Genomic DNA, 23,546 nt, shown 5'->3' on the forward strand with positions numbered 1-23,546 from the left:
TATGTTGTAGTGATGCATTAAAATGCGTGTCGAGTAGTTAAAAAGAAATGAAAGGTACAGAGAGAGTAATTATTTATAGATTATTATGAGTTTAAACAAAATTATTTTGAATATACAGTATAGTAGAATATAATATATATATTGTGAATTATTTTTAAAGAAATTATATAAATATTTGAAGTCAAGTTATATATATTAAAGTATAGGTTAAGATGATATTTTCACATTTTTTTTGTTTTCATCAAAAAGGCTCTAATACATGATTATAATTAATAAATTTATGTTGTTGAAAATTCATATCATTTTCAAAGAAGACTAACAAAATTATCATATAATTTATTATAATTATTTAATGTTGACAACTATTTTAAAACGAAAATTATAAAAATGAACTAAAAGAAAAGTTAGCTGTTATGGGATTAAATCAGATGTTTTGATTAAATGATTGAAGTAGATGTTTTGACTAGCGGATTGAATTTGTTGTTTCCCATGTAAAACTGTTTGGTAAATAACTAATTAATTAGTTTTTTCTGACACAAACCAAAACCTCTAACTCAGTAAACTTCTCAAAGTAGTTATTCTAAAATTAGCTTTTTAGATCCAAACTTATGTTTCAATTCACTAACTACCAATTACTAATTGAAACGGATTTTAAGGATCAAACCTCTAAAATACCTCGAACATCTAATTTTATCTCAAACATCTACCTTTCAAACAGGATCTTAGATTTGAATATGATAATAGATTCATGCATGTTCTTAGATGTTAAACAAATATAACTCACATCAAAGTTTGCCTTAAATTTTAGTCAAAAACAAACATATTTTTTTACTAATTCCTACACCTTCAATTATAACATATGAAATGTTTAGCTAAAAGATCTTTTATGCTCATTATTATTTTTAGCGGAATCTATTCTTATTTTTACAAAAACGGCAGTAAAGCAAATTAGTCGTTGGTAAAATAATTTATATAAGTAACAGCAAAACAATCTCACAAATTTATTGCCCTTGTGATGCATTTTGTATTTTGTAAATGTATATAATTATACAAATAGGTAAGTTACTTTTTTGTAATTAGTGTTTAAAAAACATCGAACAAAAAGTGACATCATTAAAACATTTTCAATAGGGTTGTGTATAGTAGTTGACTATAAAATTTGCAGAAAATATAAGACATTTGATATTCGTAATATTGGTTGATTATAATTTAAAATAGTATACTATTAATAGTTTAGATTATTATAAATATAATATATCAGTTCAATATAATAATAAATGATTTGTACAACGGATGTGTCAAGAGAGAGTATGATTCCACTTATCTGAAAGAGAGAGTGTGATTGGAGTACGAATTTTTGAAGAAACTATAAGTATTTTTTATTTTTGTACTGTAACTCACTTTTTAGTATAAGTATTTTTTTTTTGGGATCTTTTTAAAAATACCCATCTGTAAAATCATTTTTTTAAAAATACTACCATCTTTTTCATTGTTTTTAAAAATACCTTTTCATAAATTTTTTTTTTCAAAAATACGATTTGCAACTTTTGCAACCTCATTTGCAACCTTGGGCGGCGCAGCCGTAAAAGTTGCAAATGAGGTTGCAAAAGTTGCAAATAAAAATGAAAAGTTGCAACGGTTGCAACTGCAATTGCAACTAGTTCAATTGAAAACAGTAAGTTGCAAATGAGGTTGCAAAAGTTGCAACTGCAGTTGCAACTTTTGCAACTGCAGTTGCAACTTCAGTTGCAACTTAATGCAACTGAAAACTATATATAGTTGTAAATGAGGTTGCAAAAGTTGCAAATGAGGTTGCAACTGCAGTTGCAACTTTTGCAACTTCATTTGCAACCTCAGTTGCAACTAAATGCAACTGAAAACTGTAAGTAACAACAGATGTATGGTGTGCCCCTGGCGGGGCCATTAGAATACAATAGAATCAACTGAATGCAACCATATGCAACTGAATACAACCATATGCAACCATATATGCAATTACAAATACTGATTTCAAGTTCCAGTTTTCAAATGTCATTTTCGACCTCATTTTCGGAATATATATATATATATATATATATTCCGAAAATGAGGTCGAAAATGACATTTGAAAACTGGAACTTGAAATCAGAAATTCAGTTGCAGATGAAGTTGCAAAAGAGGTTGCAACACGGCTGGCTAGTTGCAAATGAGGTTGCAAAAGTTGCAAACAGTATTTTTGAAAAAACAATTTTATGAAAAGGTATTTTTAAAAATAATTCTGGAAGGTAGTATTTTTGTAAATAATTAAAGAAAAGGTAGGTAGTTTTGTAGATTTCCCTTTTTATTTTTGTACTGTAACTCACTTTTTAGCTAAAAAAAAATTTGTCATTACGTTTCTCTTTCTTCTCTTTCTTGTGATACAAAGAAACATTTTTCTTAAATAGTGATATTGTTCTTTATTTTAATTTAGGGCTGCGGCAAATAAGGCCTTTTCTCGGACACAATCGAAATCTAAACCATGTTTAGCCACCAATTTCCTAAAAATTATTGTTTAAGAATTGATCACTCTAAACTCAAAATTTCAGAACAAATTCACGTAAGATATCTCTATGATTGTCCTTTACAACAGGTGCTCATACAAAGTCAGAAATGGTCCCTTGGGGACTGCAATACAAGACTTTCAAGCTGCAAATTACGTGTATAATATAGTTTAAATATCAGAACTTTTCAATCAATGAAATGAATGATAACACAATATAATGGTTGCTAGCTGCTACAATGTTGCCGTCAGAATTTTTCCATCACAATTGCGCGCATGAAATCTTCTGGTGCTGCAATCAAAAGTCCAAAAACAAATGTTAGATATGCGTCTCAGGTCCAGGTCCGTCGAACAAATGCAGCAACAGATAACCTTTTCGTAAAATACAAGATTAGGTGTGCGAGTGTGATTAATCATCAAAAAAATAAATGCAGCAGAAATATTAGTGCCTCACTGGTATATCTGTGTAACTGCGTTGTATTTGGACTAAATATGAAACATAAAATTGTACACCTATACTTAAATGCTTGTTGCGAGTGTAGTTGCGACATTCAAAAATGGAGCGTTTTTAGTTAACTTTTGGTTTCTAAACTTAAAAAGACACTTGACCTGCTCTAAGTTTCTTATCAATCTTTCAGTCAACCTTCTTTTACTCTTTCTTGGTGAACACTGTAATGAACAATGTGGGTTGCTTTCTCATTTTTTAATCTCAGCAACTCCGCCAATATTTCCTACCGCGCACCCCTACTATATTATTTCTCACCAAAATCAACTACTCTAGTCCTACACCTTAACGAACTTCTATCTATCTGAGGCAACATCCCCCCTTCACACCATACTCCCAATTATAGTATCCCTCGTCAGGAGGAATTATTCTTATCTTATATCTTAACGAACTTCTATCTATATGATGACACGTCCTCGACGATATTTAAGGCCTTCAATTCTAGTCAACTGCTCATCCTATGGCTTACATTCCTTGCTTCACTGGAATTAGTGCAATTCCTGACTCTTTTTGGAAGATTACTTGGTACTCTGTCTAATAGTGTGACCACAAGTCCACATTATCATTTCCATCACTTCTAAGTTCTAACTTCCTCCCTTGCGCCTGACTTGAAGCCCAAGCGACAAACACTCAAACCAATATATAATGAGTCTAATGGCAACTCTGTAGAATTACCCTTCAGTGGATCAAGATGACATTATAGCATCCCATAATAGTTGTGTAGCTTATAATGATGAAAAAAATGTACCTTTGCTCCCTGTGAAAAGATTAAATTGGCCAATGGCTTGCCTAAGGAACATTTCAACTCCACTGACAATAAGAGCTCCAGCATTCTCTGCATCTCTTAAAAGCGTGGTCTTTCTAGGCGTGTAAACAGCATCAAAGACTAACCTATAATCCTTTAAAGTTTCCTGAAAATAAAAAGAGGTTATATGCTTCTGTAACAAAATTTAATCTATAGTAGTAAGTCAAATGATAGAGAAACCTGAGCCACCGGAATTCGATCTGTGCTTGGATGCATTCCTATGGGCGTTGCATTTGCAAGGATTGCTCCTTTTTCTGGTTGAAAGTTGGCCAAATCCTTAAAAGGCCGAGCTTCTCCACATACTGCATGTGCAAGGGACTTCGCCCTATCTATTCAGATAAAAGTTTAAAGGTCAGAAATAATATGTTGATGGCTTTTGTCCCCTGTATCATGAACTAAGTGGAAGTATGTGATGATTGACTAATCATTGAGATACTTTTTTATAAGAGGGGCATTTCAATGGTCTACTGGCCAACTATATGCTCACATGATTTTTACTTATAAACCGGAATAAATCCATTACTGAAGGAGCAGAGAGAGAATAACTAATGTATTAAAATTTTCTCACATTTTTAAAGCAGGCAGTCTGTATACGTACCAAAATCAATATCAAAAATGATGACCCTTGCTCCCCTGGTTTTGGCACCGAAAGCCAGTGCTCTTCCAGCACCTCCAGCACCAACCAAAACAAATTGTTTCGCAGTAATTGGAGATGGAAGCAAAGCTTCTCCATTAATGCATCCTAAAACTGTAAGATTAAAGATATTGAAAAGTGTTATCATTGATATGTCACGAGAAATCAGGTAAGAAACTAGAACAAGTTGCAAAAGATGACGTAAGTTATTTACATTGAAGTGTTCCATTTTACAGTCTAATCTAGCACAAAAAGGTTGGAAGAGGTTATGAAAGGCCGGAAATTATAATAAATAGGATACGGCCTTCAGGGGTTTAATCTCTGAAATAGGATTTTAAGTTTTTAATATGTTATTGTTCGCCACCCACAATATATACGGGGATTGTGGTACATTGCACTCTTAATGAACGGATCAGAGATATAAACTCCCAAAGGTTTGTATACAGGGCTTGTGATAGATGGCACTCTTTATATCAGATAAACATATACTGGACAACAAAATATGCAACTTTAGCTAGAGAAACTTTATTGTCAGCCTCAGCACCTTTAATACTATCCTCAATTGCAGTTATAGAAGCTTCACAATCTGTATTGTAACCAATAAGCTTCCCGTCACTAGATCTTCGTACAATTGTATTGACAGCACCTATAGACTGATATGTAATGCAAGAAGTAGGGTTACAACTATGACTTTGTGCAAGGAAAAGCCATTAAAGTTATGGACATGAAACAAATTGCAGGGGAAAATACATAACAATGGAAAAACAGAAGTCTATAGACATGAACTATAAAATCCAGTAAACATAAGGCTAACCTTAGCAAGTGGATGAACTTCATCACAACACTCCATGACTGCTTCCTTGTATGGAATTCCAACACTGTCAGCCAAGTAAAGCAGTCTCATGAACAAACTTTAATACATTAAAAAGCAAATAGATAAAAGTTACAAAGATATAGAGTTCATTTTACTACAAGTTACAAAGAGATGTAAGATGAACAGAAGATCGTCATGCTATTTCATGGATCAGACAAAAAAACTGGAAGCCAGTATATGACTGCAAGGGGCTCAGGTTGAGGCTTGCTTTCTATAGAGTTGTTTTTTTTAGGTGTAGACAAGGGTAACACATCTTATAATATATTTACATCTGTGGAGGATCGATAGATATTGAGCAGCTAAAACTACTGGTTGTATAAAAACTGTAGGAACAGAGTAGAATACAGCCTGAAGATTCAGATCTTCCATTAAATATATCGATACCTGACAGTCTTTGGGACTCTAGTTTAGTAATTTGGAGAAGAAACACCAGTATTAAGAAAAAATATATAAGGCAGTTAAAGAGAGAACATACCTGTAACCAGCAAAGTCAGGACTCGAATAGACTGAAAAAAAATCTTTGAGATCATCCACGAGCATTGGGACATACACCCCGTTGTAGCCAACATATCTGAAGGTAGGGTTATGTAATATAGGGCCTTTGCTATGGCTTACTGGTTTTGAGATAAGCCCAAAAATTTTGGTGTCTGCATCAATATGCTCAACTCCGTAAGCTTGTCTGAGGCTGTGTAGAGTAGGCAGCCCCTGAACTGGATATCCATCAATAGATCCGTAGACAAAAAGACCACCAAATTTTGGTCCCAGTAACTGACTTATGAGACCCCTCTCCCCTGCTGAGTACGCAATTAATGGTACCTACAAGTTGGACATGACAAATTAACACATCACAATCCTATGATGCTAACAGCCAGATTAGTATATACGTATATAGGCTGATGTCATAAATATGAAGATAATTATTTCTTATTGTTTCCTTAGTGCTGAATACAATCACATAATCTGAGTATATTCAAATATTATCATGTATGCATATCATATAAATATTTGTTGGCATATCTCCATGTGTAATATGTAATGCATGCCATGATTTTGCGCTTCTGGCAGTGTATGTCACATGCAAAATTTACAAGGCAACACCATTTTTAAACATTTTACATACCTGAGAATGTGAAAGCAAATGAAAGATCCTTGTTAACTCTGTAATACTACTTGTGTTGGAAACAACTTTAATGATATCTGCACCAGTAGACTGGATGTGTGCAACAAGCTGGCTCAAATCTTCTTTTGCAGAAGTCAACGTATCCAAGAAACAAGATACAATTATTTTGCTACTACCACGCTGATTGAATTTTTGTTCCTCCATAAGATCAAAAGCTACCTGAATCATGATATATACAGGTAATTATGTACAGGTTCATAGTGACTTAACAGAGTTATTAAGCCAAATACAAGATTCAAGTGCGCAAACACCATCAAGTCAGATTTCATTGCATAACAACTATGGCTGAGTGAGTTTGATGCATCAAAGCCATTTCAAGTGTCATCAATCATATACACCAGCAGTTCCTGTAGACAATTGCTATCCAGCAAACAGAAGCCGAGACCTCCGTCCTGTTGCTACTGCACTATGGCTTCTACTTCAACCATATCTCTTTATATTTTTCAAAAAGTAGGCATCTATTTTGGGTCCATAATAGTTGATGAGCGATAGCAGTATTACAAATAGGCCTTTTCCTTTATATTTCTACGTGTGCAGATTGAGTCAAAGCAGAAATGCAGACTCTGGTTAAGTTCTTTAGATCAATTCTCTGTGTTCAAAATTAGTATATTGCATATGCTCTATAAAGCAGGAAAAATCGTAAGCCTTATCACTTATGCGACTTATTACCTTGAGCTCAATATCAATATAATCCGCTCCCATATCTTTAGCTGCACGAAGGACTTCCAACCGCATGTTTTCATCACCTTCATATTCACCGCCTTCAGATTTTGGCCTGAAGTCAAAAACATAATTTATGCTAAGATAACCAAATTCTGCATTAATCACCTTATTACCAACTTAAAAACAGACATTATATGATAATGCAAAACTCAAACAACCTCAAGAAAGAGTTCCAGAATGAAACTCTTGCTTTGCAATGTTTTTTGTTACACTAATTACAGACACTCATCAAGTAAGCAGCAACTATGCTTCTTATTACTTAAAAGTTAAAATATTAGTCAATAGGCTTTTTCTGAATAAATCTCCATTATTATCATCTGGTGAAGTCATTTATTATATTTTGTCAAATTATATCCTTCACATATAATTAGGGAAGAAGGACCTTTGGTATACTATCGTCTCTTCTAGGTGCACATGCTTGGGATTCTGTAAAAGGTTTTGAGTTTGATGCCCTACAACATAAAATATTCCAAGTGTTCAGTCACATCCACCAATTAATTTGCTAAACACGCAAAACAGGATTAACATATAAACTAAAGATTTCAAAGACTACCACCCACCAGCACAAGAACACAAGATTAGGTCTCAGTACTTTGATTAAATAATTATGCACCAGGTAATTTACTAATAGGAGCTAATAAGTTAATATATAACAACAAAAACTCCCAAAGACTGTGTGCACTGCTATTTGTCATTTTTTAGTAATTGCTAAAACAACGAATATTTCCATCCCAGAAAACACAAAGATACAACAAAAAAATCATAGACAACTACACATATAAAACCCAAAAATTAAAGAAAAGATCATGCATTGCAGACGTATAAGCCAGTATGCCATGAAGATGCACCTTAAATAATAGCGTTTTCCTAAACTCAGTTTTATTACCAGCAACTGGAAATGCAGATTAAGAACAGGTAATCTTATATTCAAGCAACCACCTTAAATTTGTCAAAATGTTTAAAAATTTAACCGTAGACAGAATTATAAAATTTCTGAACCAGTAACCAGAGCTCAGCCTTCCTCCAGGTTCCACCTCTGGCCAGAATACTTACCAAAAATATTCAAAAAAATTTACAGATTTTGTAACCTCCATAATGAAAAACATTTCAATGTTAAAGAATCGGGAGCTATAAAAATCTAGCCAGAGTCAGAATTATAAATGTACCAAACCAGTAACCAACATCAGCCTCCTCCGGTTCCACCTCCGCCCCAAATACTTCCCAAAAATATTCAAAAATATAGAAAAATAATAAATTCACCGAATAACTCCAAACCGCAGTAATAAAAAAGACATTTCCACGTTAAAAAATCGGAAGCTCTAAAAATTTCACCCTAACGCAGAATTAAAAATTTCCCCAACCGCTAACCGTGTTTAGCCTCCCCTAGTTCCGCCCCAGCCTAAAATCCATCCCAAAAACACAAAAAAACCACGAATTCTCAGAATTCAAAACCCAACAATAAAATGGTCAAGAGCTTATCTCTGTCGTCCCGGGTCCTAGATTCAACCCTGGCTCACCCCGAGAATTTATGAGAACAGATATTCATTTGTAAGGCTATAAGCCATATTTGTCGAAAAAAACATTTGACCCCAACATGAACATACCTGTAAACAACAATAACAGGCAATGGCCTGTCATTGAGCAGCAACCCAAGATCACGCGGAAACCTAAAGCCTTTCAAACAATCCAACCTCAGCTCCACCACGTCAGCCCCCTGAGCCTTAGCCTTGAACATATCACTCACCATCTCCTCCACGCTCCGGCTCATCAATTGCCCACAAACTGTGGTGGTGTTCTTGAGCACCCCGAGACTCCCCATTGCCAACAATGTCAGGACTCAAACTCAGAGAAATGTTTGTCTGAATTCTTTGTGGTGGTGTAGGTTTGAAATGTGGCTACTTATATTGTTTTGTAAGAGGTGGGGGATTGACATGGGTGATTTGGGTAGTTGGTGAGCCTGTTGGTTGGTGAGTCCTAGTTGGAGTCTACACAACAATTGTGAATATTTTCTTGAATATTTTTTATTCTGCAAATTACAACATGTTTATTATTTATGCTTTTATGTGCGAAACGGCGAAAGTCGATTTGTAAAATATTCGAATTCAAGCTGAATTAACCGGATTTAATCGGGATAAGGTTAGTGAGGAATAAAAAGAATCGAGAGGAGCACATCAGGTTATCCTGGCGCATATGTTACCGTATCAATGCTATCCAAGAAGGAAAAAAACGTTTAGGCTACAAATGTCTGCCATAGTTTACTGGTCAACCAGGTATTACGTGCACCAGCTATACCTATACAATTATGGGTCTAGGTCACTAAACATGGACGCTGGACTGTGGGTTCCGGGTTTCTTGACCGTAGGATGAATATCTAACGGTCATGATTAAAACAAAATTTTAATATGACGTTTTATAAGTGTTGTACGAGAAATATTTACTTTTAATACAAGCTTTTTAAATGTTTTTTTTGTCAGGAAGCTTTTTAAATGTTATATGTATTAAAATTTCATTTCAATCAAACACGGATATTCATCTGTATATTTTTTAACATGTCCTCGACATATACATATATTAGGACCTAAACCCTCCAATTATATATGAATTACATATTCTTATCTCAAGTATTTTACTATTATACTATAATATCTATAATCTTTTCGAATATTTATAAATTTAAGTCACTTGAACATCTGAGAAAATTTATCAAGGTACATCTCATATTCTTTATTCTGTTTCGGAATATGTTTAGAGACTATATGAAAGTAATGACACGTGTGTTGTTATACAATTTTTTTCAATAACATTTTGTAGAAAATTTAAAATCTAAATAAAATATATAGAGATATCATATATATTATCTTTTTAATTTATATTATATTATTAAAATCAAAATATTACAAAATTTGTTTTGCATACTTAGATCCATTTACGGGATTTTGTTTTGTAACATTGACCGAGCAGTCGATGTTTCCGCTGATTTACGATCTCTTTATTTTTATAAAGAACGGATGAAACAGTAAGTATTACGTATGACATTATTTTGTTATATATTTTGAATAAAAATCTAAAAATGATCATGTAAAAGAAATGAAATTGTTTATTCAAGGAAGACGGTAAAAATAAGTACTTAATGCGATGTTATTACTTTCATTTTATGATTTTGAACCAAAATTTATATACTACAAGAATAAAACTGAAATTATTTATGTAATATGGATGGAAAGGGTTAAGTGTTTGGTATGGTGTTGTTTTCGATTTTATATTTTCTGAAATTTAAATATTATAGTATAAAAGAATTGAAGATGTCAACATGCATATACGTCTTCCACCAGCTGTGCCCAAGAAACTTGGCTAAATAAATGCATACCAGATCGGATCGTCATTTGGATAAAACAATTGACACAAGTAACCGGAAGTGTTACATTAAAATCCAAGTAAGAGGTAGGTGAAAGATTCGATTTCCTTTAGTTTCCCTTCGATAAATATTATAGATATTACTTTTAATTTCATGTCTTATTCGAGAGTCAAGTTCAACTTTCATATTCAAATCCTTATCCGGGTTTAATAAAACGTCTCAATTATTAATATTCATATTGGTTTGATTTTTTTAAAAAATATATTTCACTCTACTGTATTTGAGAAGAAATTTGATATGAATCGAGATAATGATGTATACTGATATACTTCCCGCTCTTGTCTTCCAATTTAATTGAAATTTTTTATCGTGAATTATTAAATATCTGTAATTTCTATAGCTTACAGTTTAAATATAGTGAAAAACAAATTGAAATCAAACGAAATTATTATTGTCTCTCAAGAGAATAAATCTGAATCAAGATGACGTCCGAGACGAATCAAGATGAAGATATATTAACATATTTTCATGCTGTGATTGTCTGAAATTTTGGTAAATTTATTGTTTATGGTTTCGTACACGCAGATTCTCTAAATTTAAATTTTGAACAGAGTAAACATCAGATTAAGATCGAAGTTAAGTGACAAAAATGGATAATCGGGGGCGGTAGGCAATGTACCTAAATGGAAGGGTGAACTAATCCTATCCCATATCAACGAACACTATAGCATTACCCGTCCTTTCCAGCTTCCACAAGTCCTACCAACCCCAACTTCGAACTCTTATCCATTAACCATTTAGGTCACTTGTGTAATGACTTGAATCAATTTATTTTGCCAATATTAAAATCAATAATTTTAAATGAAAATATAAAAATAATTATAAGACATGGCGTGTTTCCTAAAAAATTGTGATGTGTACAAAGATAATATTTTAATACATAACAATCGGGTGAATTTCTCGGGTTCTCATGGAGTAGTGCTTTAAATTTATTCTTGTAAAATCAATAAAAGAGTAAATTGATTATATTTAGCCATGTTTATAATTTGTGTAAGTACAAAAACATGAAATTTACAATTGAACATGAGTGCCCCATGTACTAAAGTGTTGTCATATGGGGCCAAATGGGTGCAACAAAACGGTGGTGAAACAAAACCATGTGCTGTATATTAATGTTTCATTCCTCCAACAAAACATAAGGAGACACCAATGCAAGTTAAGGTACATATATAAGACAGTTTTGTAAAAAGAATGTGCAAGCAGGCTGTACAACTGATGAACTGAGTAGCTTGTAGGCTGTAGCTCCTTATATTCATTTTGTTTTTTCTCTGTTTTTTCTTCTGTTACTGAGAATGATGAACAGTAAATATTGTTACACGGCATTGACAGAGAACCTGTCCAGACCAAATCAAATGTTGAAGAATTTTCAATATATACACTATGTACACGGGAATTAGAAGGGTAGAAACCGGACAACTTTGTTTTCTTTTCCTCTGGCTGAGTGTTTATACAAAGAACGTGTCACTGGACACTGCATCTGTTAGTTGTTGAATATAGTCTTCCAAAAAGCAATAGCCGGGCATTTTCATTATATAGATTACCTTTATATGCTGAGCAAAAGCACAAGATAAAGGACAGCAACACAGGTGCAGCTTAGAGAAGCCAGTATATGTCAACCTGCCAAGAAGTAAAGTTCGTTACACAGCAGAAAATTAAGAACTGCAAAATGGAGCCTCAGATTGCTATATGCCATACTGACATGATTTATAGGGGTGCAATTGACCAGAGCCAAGTTGAGTAACGGACTTGACTGAAAATTTCAGGCTCAAGCAGGACCAAGCCATAAAACTAAAGCTCAAGAAGCGGCTCAGAAATTCGAACTTCTAATAATAAACTAAAGTTCGGTAAACGGCTCAGAAATTCGAACTTCGGTAAACAGCTCAGAAATTCGAACTAAAGCCATAAAACTAAAGCCTCGACAAAAGTTCGGTAAACGGCTCAGAAATTCGAAATTCTAATAATAAACCGATAGAAACTCGAATTTGAGCAGTTGGACTAGAGCTTGAATGTCAATAAAAATTTAGTTTTCTATATTGATGTAAGGATATATATATTACATTTTATCCAACTTTGTACTCCAATACTCCAATATATTGTGTACTCCATTGAACTTTACTCTCTCTCTCTCTCTCTCTCTCTATATATATATATATATATATATATATATATATATATATATTATGTTCCACTTAGAACCATTAGCCTAAGAACCCTTAGAACCTTTTAGCATTAATAAGGGTTCTACAGCAGAACTGCACGTGCAAAAAGTGTCGTGTTTATGTATTATATTTTAAAATTATTTTTGATTACACACAACGATGCAAAAAAACATGTATTTAGATTTAGATTCTGAAAATCTATTTAAAATTTAGGGTTCTACAGCAGAACCCTAGTGGTTCTATGGTTCTATTTTAAGGACTGGTTTTCCCTTGAGCGCGACCCTAAATATATATACATTCTTCTTTTAGGGTCGCGCTCAAGAGGAAACCAGTCCTTAAAATAGATACATAGAACCACTAAGGTTCTGCTGCAGAACCTTAAATTTTAAATAGATTTTTAGGATCTAAATCTAAATACATGTTTTTTTCATGTTGTTCATCGTTTTGTGTGTTCAAAAATAATTTTAAAATATAATACATAGATATTGACATTTTTTGCATGTGAAGTTTTGTTGCAGAATCCTAACTAATACTTAAGTTCTGCTGCAGAACCCTAACTAATATTAGAAATAAGGTAAGGGTTCTATGGGTTCTCTCTCTAATGATTCTCTCTTGAACATGACCCTCTTCTTTTAAGGGTGTTCTTATTTGAGTAATGGCAACATATTTCAGTCGTTTATACATCACAAATCACTATTTTATATAGAGCTTATTGCACTTTGTAACCCCAAACTTTGGTTTATTAATTATTAGCAAATCAAACGCCACATATTGAAACGTGATCGTTTGTAACCTTAAGTTTCAATTAGCTTTCAGTTTGTAAACCTAGCTCACACATCCGTTAAACACAGCCGTAAACTTTAACAGCTTGAGAGGTAACAGTGTGTATATTAGTTTCTAACAGCTATTTTGCATCCTGTGACCTCTCAAAGTTTATGTATTATATTTTAAAATTATTTCTAAATACACAAAACGATGTAAAAAAAATTAAAATAAATTTTAAAATATGTATTTAGATTTAGAATCTGAAAATTTATTTATTTTAAAATAAACGATGTAACTTATTTTAAAATTTTAAAATAAATACATATTTTAAAATTTATTTTAATTTTTTTTACATCATTGCATGTGTTCAAAAATAATTTTAAAATATACTCCCTCCGTCCCTCTTTAGTTGTCACATTTCTATTTTTGTTGGTCAAATTGACTAAGTTTTGACCAATGATTATAAGTCATTCTTTCATCATTTTAAAAAGCTGAAAATTACATCTTAAAGTAGATTAAAAGTTATTTCCAGTGACATTTTTTTTATTTTTTCAATTGATAAAATATTAATAAATTTTAGTCAAACTTTGGTCAATTTGACCGGCACAAAACCAAATGTAAAAACTAAAATGGGACGGAGGGAGTAATACATAAACTTTGAGGGGTCACCGGGTGTAAAGTAGCTGTTAGAAACTATACACACACTGTTATCTCTCAAACAGTTAAAATTAACGGCTGTTTTTAACTGATATGTGGGCCAGGGTTACAAACCGAAAGCTAAATGAAACTTAGGGTTACAAACTACCACGTTTCAAAGTGTGGGGTCTGATTTGCTAATGAGCCAAAGTCTGGGGCTACAAAATGCAATATACTCTTTTATATATAATATTTCTTAAAATAAATATATACATACATATATATACACAACATATATGATAATCATCTTGACCCATACTGCAATAATGGACCTCTTGTCACCATTACTAGCACCTTTTATAAATAGTCACCATCACCGACTATCACTAATAGCCACCGCCACTTGCCATCATAACTTACCACAACTCGCAACTACTTATCACAATCACGCACCTCCTCACATCACTAACTACCATGACCTCCTGGCTCTTACAACTACAATTGATCGTTAATAATAGACCACCAATAGTTAACATAAGTACATTTTCTCAATCATGAAAAATAAAAATTGCTGATATTATTGTATAAAACAGTGATTAATGAAGTATAAACGTGTGATTCCAGTAGTTACAAACAGTGATTGTGGAACTGGTTTTTAGTTTGTATTTAAAAATTGGTTTGTATCTGATCACTAGCCTATATATAAGGACAAGCTCTGAAATAGCTGGAGGCCTGGAGCTTGGATCGATTATTGTCCAATCAGATTCGAGTAAATTACTAGCCAAGCTCAAATAGCTCATGAGTAGATCAACTAATTAACACTAGTACTCAAAACAAATAAGACTATGCAAGGAGTAGCAAGTTACTAGAAATTACACACCTTCCTTGGAGAAAGCAAATACACCCCCAAGAATGTCATCACTATCTGCATCTTCCTCAAAATCCGCCTTGTTGCAATGACTAGTACTTCTGTCAACCTCAGTTGTATGTTTATTAAATTGATTAAATTTATCAAGGCTTGTTGATTCAAAGTATCCCTCTTGAAAATAGTGTATATCTTCATGCCCTAGTTCTTCAGGAAGGTTCATAGTTGAATCAGTACATTTGGAACTTGTATTTGAAACATCACCCGTCACAACACTGCTTGAAGAAAGAACCTCTTCAGAAATATTTCCTCCAGACGGTGAAGGCTTGCTGGAAATGCTAGAATAGTTATTGACATAACACTCCTCAAATGCAGATATCATACTTGGAGATGGCTCAGGAGAAAGTGAAGTAGCAGCTCTGCCAATTGAGTTCTGTGTTGGCAGAAAATTAGACCCTTTAACCCCTTTATTCTCATTATCAATTGGTCTAAAGGGAGGATAAGAATTCATTGTAGCATGGTACTCTTGTTTTGACAGATCCGTTGCTGAACTTCGTATCCCTGAAAGAAGATCCATCAAGTATAAAACTTCATAAAAAGCAGACAAGATTATAATTTGCATATCACTATATACAGGTGGATTGCATACCAGTTATTAAGTTATCAACTGAACTAGGTATCAGCGCTTGTTCATCATCGGAGTACTTATTACCCTCATCACTCAAAGAAGAGGAAGGCGAATATCTTACATTAATGCCCCTGCAGAAAATTCATTATAATAAATCAACCAAGCACATGTAAAGATTTTCTTTTAGGAAATCTTAAGATTTGAGTTATCAAGGTTGATGGGCGGAAATCATGTAACTGGTTAACTCTGCAAAATCAACTCTTGCTCCAACAAGAATCAGCACGAGAATGATAATTTGCTAACTGCAATCTCGATTTCATGCAAAAGAAAAACAAATACATGCAGAAGTTGTAGGCCTAATTGCCCACATAAATTACATATTTGAAAAAAAACATATTAAACAGATTTTAAATCTGATTTACCATCCACACAAGATACATGGGGGGGGGGGGGGGGGGGGGGGGAATTGTAATAAAAAACTTTGTTTCGGGCGATATCCTGTAAAATTGCTTAACAAACATATAGAAAGATGAAAAACAAGAAGAAACACAAAGTTTCCAAAACCACATATTTCACCGGGATTACATATATACGGATAGGACAACAATGAGTAGATACGGCTAGTCTTGCACAAGAATTTTATCTCTTGAGACCTGGTCCATACAAATTACACGAGTTTTTCATGTTTATTTCTGAAAAATCTTAATTATCTACAACTTACATATACAAAATAGAATTGATTGCTCCATTTCATATCGACTTACTTCTGTGGGAAGTATATTAACTATCACTATGGATAATTTTTGTTTATTTAAGCCCGTGTACGACGCAGATATCAATGTATAGAATTGATTTGTAAATTAAGTCCAGAATTTGACCACTTTTATAGCCCCTCCCTGTTTCATTAGAAATTGAGTACATTGCAACTTGGGGACACAGAAATTTGTCCAATGCACATCCTATCCTTCAAATGTTAGCACAGAATTCAAATCATGAAAGTCTTTTGAATTCCAGTAAAAAACCAAAATTGCAAAAAATATTTTTGCATCCTAACCTGTTATTAGCCCATTTATGATGGAGTTGGTGAAAATGGTCAGAGACGGGAAGCAGATCCTTCCTCCTTATTTCAATTTCCCGGGCATGCAACTTCTCAATTTCAATTTCTCCACCACTAGAATATAGATTTGGTCTCCCGCCTTCTACTGAGACAGAACTCATTGCATACGAATAAACCTACATTGACAGTAAAAGGGCCATGACAATTATACGTAGAAACAATTTAAGAAAACAAATAACTTATAGCATCATGTATTTAAGTTAATAATATACCTTAGACTTTTGCCAAACTGGTGTCCTGCCGGATCTTATCTGCACTTCTGCTTTTGAAAGATACCAATGGTATTGATCATGGTGTTTCACCGTATCCTTTTCCTTAGTACCATCATCTTCATACTCATAAGGGCAAATAACTGTCTCTGCAGAATCTTGCCTACCAAGAACATTTCCCTGGATGAACTCCTCTCTTTCAGGCCAATCAGCTCTTCGGCAGACATCCCACCATTGAACAGGGGAAGCTTTCACCTTTAACTCCTCGTCTTGTACCTGCTCCAGCGAACTTGTCCCATTTCTCAGAAAAGATTCACCTTGATCGCCTCCAACAGAATGCAGCAGTTCATATTGAACCACATTGCCAGAAGGAGTATAAACCATCAAGTGCTCCAATGCATTTACAGTTAAGTTAGTGGGCTGTAAATTGCCAACAGAACTATGGAAGATGGCAGAAACAACACCAGGTGGAGGTGGGAGTTTCCCTGCAGCTGAAGATGCGGCATTTCTCACAGTACTAAGCCAAGTTGAATTCTTAATCCTGCTTACTACAGATAAGGTAATAAGAGGGGGTGGAGGTGGAGAGTAGGACTGCTTCAGCATGTACGAAGAAGTAGACCACCACGGCACAGATCGAAGAGGAAGTAAAGTAGGTCCATTAAGATTAGAATTTTGCATTTGAAGACCAGTCTCACCACCAAAAGGAGATAGAACAAAAATATGACCAGTGTGATTGGATGAAACAATCGCTATCCAATGACTAGATGGACTAAAACAAATGTCTTGAATAACCTGTCGCAGGAATATAGGTTATAAATCTACAACATTTATATATGAATCAACATTATAATTACATAGGTACATAATTCAGAAACGAAAGAATATTACTGCCGAAGTGATGCCACGATGGAGCTTGTAAAGGTGCACATGAGAAGAACTCCAATCGTAGCTATGACTTCCTGATCCATTTTGTAAGTAGGTAGGCACGATTCGAAAAATATTAATGTTGTTACCCTTGACGGATGCAGTAACCAAAAGAGTCCCACTCGGGTCAAAGCAAAGGGCAGCTATGGGACAGGTATGTGCCCTGAACTGTGATACAACAGCCCTGGACACAAAATCTTTAATGACGACCTGCATATAACAATTCAGTTTAGCTACAATATTAAAATCCTGGTAGTCAGAAAGAGAATAGCTGATACATCATTAAAGATTCAATGTACCGCTGAACCTAAATAGAACCTCGTCAATTAACTGGACAACCCAGTACATATACTAGACAATAAATAAGTGTGGGCGTCTGAGATGAAAAGAATTCTTGAATTTCTTGATTAGTTGAGCATTTCAACAATTACAATTTTGCAAAACTAAGATGAATCGCTAAATTAAGAGCAAGACTTACAGTTCCAGCAGTATCTACGTCACTTAAGTGAGCTGTAGTCCGGCCCACTTTGCCGCTTGCAATGGAGGACACCGGAGAGCTAGAACCATCAGGAAGAAGCTCATGACAGTATTTTGAGAATGTTTTGATTCCCATGTCTCCAAGATTAATTATTCCTGTGGCTAATTGCTTACTAGATTCCATCGCATATCGAGCCATCAGATTCCCGTTGCTTGGTGAGGTAGAAGGGCTAACACCTGGAGATGGACTCAAACTCTGTGGACTTAAACGTCCCGTGTTTGGTAACAAGGGGTTATTAGAAGCATATGCTAACCACCTAGGGCCAACAGCCATGGGACCATAGCCAATATTGACACCACTGAGAGCTTGGCCTCCCAAACGAGGGACATGATAAGTAAGCACACTGAACTTACTCTCGAGAGTGAGAGCATCAAAACAATAAATCTGCAGCACATAGATAGATAATAGTCAGGGTAAGAGTTCTAACCTATGCATTCATACAGAGATGTACAAGCTCTGAACACATGCAGATTAGATATGAAAGATAATTAAAGTGTGGGCCTCGAATCAGGAACACAGTAAATCCATTTTCAGTAAGAGAGAGAACAAAACCAAGCGTCTCTGTTATGAAACCAAACGTTCTCCATATAGAAAATTCATCTAATTAGCAGCACTCTAGCAAGCCATATTCCAGCTTCCTAAATTGTTAACAAATCATAGTTGACATTATTAACATCTCACACACACACACACACACATAGAAATATATAGATTTATAATATAATAAGAGCAAGAGGAATATTAGCCCCACCACCGAATGGGATTAGATACTAAAACATATAGACCCATTAGATCTACTTTTGAAAAGATTCTCTAAAGATGCACTACATTAAAAAAATTAAGATACCAAGGTTCAATTCCTAGCAACTCTAAGCTATGACATGACATTAATCTATTATTAAAAAGAGGATATTATGGGTTCGATTTTGCAACAATAACAAAAAGATATAATACTCCCTCCATCCGCCCATTTGTTTATATAGGGTGGGGGTAAAATAGTGGAAAGAGTAAGGAAAGAGAGGGAAGTGTTGGACCCATCAATATTTAATTAGTAGATTACTGTTTTTAGAAAGTTTTGAAATGTAAAGAATTGAGAGGGACATGCACAAAAGAAAACCATAAAGGAGTATAATATTTCTAAATTTCTAAGAACTGGATTTTTTACAAATAACATAAATAATTGAATGTAGTAACATAGATTATCGAAAGAAACAAATAAAATCTAATAAGCATAACTATAGTTGTATAATTTAGTAATCTGGTATCAAAAAAATATATGCTAGTTTAATATATATTCTTTAAATAACATAATTTATATACCAAAATTACGCCTGATTATTTACAAGAAGTTGATAAACATATATAAATTTTTAAGAATAGCACAGAAATTTACTACATAAAACATTCTTACAATAATTTGTATATTAAAAAATAATATATATAATGTCCGTGGATCACACCAGATATAAGTGTGTAATAGTGTATTTTCAAGAACTAAAAAATCTCCAGACATTAAAAAGAAATGTCCAGATATGCGATCTTCTGGGTAAATTAGGTTAGTAGCATGGTAGAAGCATTCTTTATCCTTATAAGAGTTGCATCTACTACTTGTACAGTATAAAACCATAAAATAGACAGAACCATACAACAATAAAATCTACAGGCTTACTTGTGCAGCAAGACCAACAGCCACTATTTTTGAGCTACATCTGACCATATACACAGCTGATCGGAATCTCAAAACATGAACATAACTGTGAGATCTTAATGAGTAGAAACGGACAGCTGTAGGAGTATGAATAACAGTTCCAACACGAGGCTCATATTTATCCCTTACTGAACTATCCCTACCATTCTGCATTGGACCTGAACAACTTGTCTCTTCACTTGCCACAACCAAGAGCAAAGGAAGCGAATCCATAAATCCCTCACGATCATCACACTTTGCAGGGATTGGCTGCATTTGCAAGAAAGTGACTGCATCATCTCGGCGTGAGACCAGTTCAGTGACATTTGAAGCATCTTCAACATCAAGTACTTGAAATCCATTCGAGTACCCTAGAAGCAGGAGAGATTTCACTACAGAAGCACCAAGTTCTAATCGATCAAAGCCAGCCCATAAAACCTGCGTACAGGTGAATACACACAACACTCTACTAAGTATTTGTGGCAGACTATTAGCAGTTTCAAATGAAAGAGAAAGTACAATAACCCAAACAAAGCAGAAAATGGAGAGAAACAGGCGAAGATCTAAAATAGAACATCATATAAGTTCCAGGCAACCAAGAATGTCAACATGCTTAACAAATAAATCATAAATTTGATTATGTACACTTTAGCATCATGGCTTGTTGTAATTAACTCTATGCATGCATGTAACTTGACAAAAATACCAACCAACTAAAGGTTGTGTGTATAACACAACATATCACCTAAATCTGTATACATAACTGTTGGTGAGTACACAAGTGATTGGTAAGACAAACACGTGCACACACATAGAGACTTCAATGTAGTAGAAACTCAACTGACAAATTAAACACAGCTTCATTAGCTGCACTGAAATTTATAATTGCATCGAATTAATATCTAGGAATGCATATAAACCAAACATTACTGATTTGGAGAATCGGGTGAGGTAAAAAATCCACAATCTTTAGAATATATTGTTTATTAAGAGGTCATTCATGAAGCAATATCAGACTGCTTTGTTTTGTTTTTTTTCTTTGGGGGGGAGGGGGGGGGTGGTTAAAACTGATATTGATCTATGTTCAGTCATCTATTTCCTCAGTTCTCAGGGGTGATATTATCAATGCAGTCCATAATAACACTACTTATTGACTTATTATCTAGCACCATGTTTCTATTTATAAATACAACTTATATGTCTTCTTGAGGTTTAAAAGTGAAACCATTAACCTTACATGCACTTTTAAATATCATAGTCTATACAGTACATTATAATATTTTCAACCCTTATCTGTCAATTAAGGTGTCTATCTTATGGTTTATACCTGAGCAGCGAATCCTTTTTTCTATAGTAAAGAGTATATGTATATACCCTATACAACCATACGTACAAAGAGATATATGGCATACACTGTTTGAATAAAACATCCAGGCATAGTGAAAGTTGAGTATTCTATATAATAGAGTAAAAAAGCCAGAAAATGGATGCACGGACCAACCTTATATCAAATATAAGTTGTACCAACAGCAACATGGAGTGAACAAGGCACAAATTAATTAAATGAATCAAAGCATCCATTTCCACTAAATCATCGCAATGTTGACAAATACGCAGAATTACAGAATCTTTGTTTGAAGATTTGAGATTTTACAAACGCGAGAAAGACTAAGTGCATCTCCAACTAGCATACCATGTAGCTAAAATATCCATATGGTGCACAAAAATTAGAAATTATACATAGTCTGTTAAATTTGCATGTCTCGGAACAGGGCACTCCATTACGTATAACTTCAGTTTTAGTCAATCTAATTATGTCCACTGTATATGTTGAACCTCCGATACCTGTAGAATATTTATAGTATTTTTAAGCTATAGCCAATCATTATAATCAATCCAATTGGAGTACAACACCTTCCAGATTCGGAAAATTTTAAAGTATCCTTAATTTTTATATTATTTTCATTATAATCAATCCAATTGGAGTACAAAACCTTCCTGATTCAAAAAATATTAGCTAATCGTTATTTTATATTATTTTGGAGATACTCTGATACAGAGTCTCAAAGATTTTAGAAATTATATTTAAAGAGGGAAAGGCAAATTCAAACAACAAATACTTTCAGATTATTACAATGTAATCATGTTGAAGATGTTCCGCGCTAGTGTTAGTTTCGTAAGATGCAGAGACAGTTTTAACCTTACCTAATAAAACAATAAAAAAATGTATACAAGATACTCCTACTCCTACAAACTAAGTAATAAGTATGGTCTGTTTTGGCTTAGCAAGCCGTATACCAATTTAACTATATAATTACTAGGCAGACAATTAGGTTACTAGATTCTCGAAATTGAAATAGTTTTATAGAGGTCGTGACTCGTGATAGAGCATTAATAGAGTTGTAATCACAAATCATAATTGTCTGAGGTCATGAAATATAAAATTACCAACAATGCCGCTGAAATAGAGAGGTACATCGATCTACATCAGGTGCGCTGAAGCAAACAAGAGACAAATGCGCATATCATTGGAATTCAGATGCATACAAGATACAACATGATCTCATTAACTTAAATGACTCCTTATACTAGATCAATTTCCTATTCACTTCAAAAACACAAACTAACTGAAAATTCATATCATCTAGTGCTATATATACAAACAAACGAACATATATATATATAGCACTAGATGTTGTTATAATAAAGAAGAATAAAAAAGGACCTGGTCCTTGTGAAAATGATCATCGGCGGCAACAGAAGCGCGAACAGCGGACGACACCGTTTTGATACAAGAGGAGATAAGTTTAGGTAAGAAGCCATTAGTAGCAGTCGTATTAGTTTTGTTAGAGTTGTTAATATAGTTGTTTTGGTTTCTCCTCATAATAATCAAAAACAAACCGCCAGTTGGAGACGATAGTTACTCAAACAGAGGAATCCAATCTTGCATTTATACAGAGAGAGAGAGAAAGAGAGAGAGAGAGAGGGAGAGAGATGTATTATGTATAGGTGGTGGTGGTGTTGTGGTTGTATTGGGTTTGACCTCTAACTACACGGACGCTTCCTATTTCTTCTGTATCTATATATCCATATCCTGTATCTATATTCCTGGAGTTGCTTGTGTTTTTATTTTGCGCTGCAATCGAGTCTTGTCTGCTCTAAATTTCAAATTTTTATTTTTATTCCTATTACGTTATTTTGGTATATTCCATATTCTTCATTACCCCCATCGCTTTTTCATTACTTTAGTTATTCTAGCTAATAAATCTTTTTAAATTGGTATGATGAGCTTATCAAATATAAAAATTGGATTTGACCGATATAAACATCAGGAGATTTGTCGGACAGAACATCTTATAATAGT

The 23,546-nt window shown here is 33.9% G+C and overlaps 2 protein-coding genes across 2 annotated transcripts; both read right to left on the reverse strand.

Moving 5' to 3' along the window:
• Positions 1-2,558: 2,558 nt before the first annotated feature.
• LOC108206321 (bifunctional 3-dehydroquinate dehydratase/shikimate dehydrogenase, chloroplastic) lies at positions 2,559-9,187 on the reverse strand. The gene is made up of 10 exons (XM_017376581.2): positions 8,844-9,187; positions 7,186-7,291; positions 6,457-6,675; positions 5,812-6,152; positions 5,277-5,340; positions 5,007-5,115; positions 4,427-4,576; positions 4,009-4,157; positions 3,772-3,934; positions 2,559-2,810 (listed from the first exon to the last, which is right to left on the reverse strand). Exons 1-10 carry the CDS (start codon positions 9,056-9,058, stop codon positions 2,767-2,769), a joined length of 1,560 nt encoding a protein of 519 aa, XP_017232070.1. The 5' UTR covers positions 9,059-9,187; the 3' UTR covers positions 2,559-2,766.
• A 2,552-nt stretch (positions 9,188-11,739) lies between these two features.
• On the reverse strand, positions 11,740-23,280 carry LOC108205106 (autophagy-related protein 18h). The gene is made up of 9 exons (XM_017374902.2): positions 22,908-23,280; positions 20,165-20,620; positions 18,436-18,879; positions 17,922-18,167; positions 17,037-17,825; positions 16,762-16,940; positions 15,729-15,838; positions 15,095-15,640; positions 11,740-12,271 (listed from the first exon to the last, which is right to left on the reverse strand). The coding sequence occupies exons 1-9, from the start codon at positions 23,064-23,066 to the stop codon at positions 12,267-12,269; spliced, it is 2,934 nt and encodes a 977-aa protein (XP_017230391.1). The 5' UTR covers positions 23,067-23,280; the 3' UTR covers positions 11,740-12,266.
• Positions 23,281-23,546: the final 266 nt, after the last annotated feature.

Source organism: Daucus carota, chromosome 1, assembly GCF_001625215.2.
Source record: "Daucus carota subsp. sativus chromosome 1, DH1 v3.0, whole genome shotgun sequence".
Lineage (NCBI taxonomy): Eukaryota > Viridiplantae > Streptophyta > Magnoliopsida > Apiales > Apiaceae > Daucus > Daucus carota.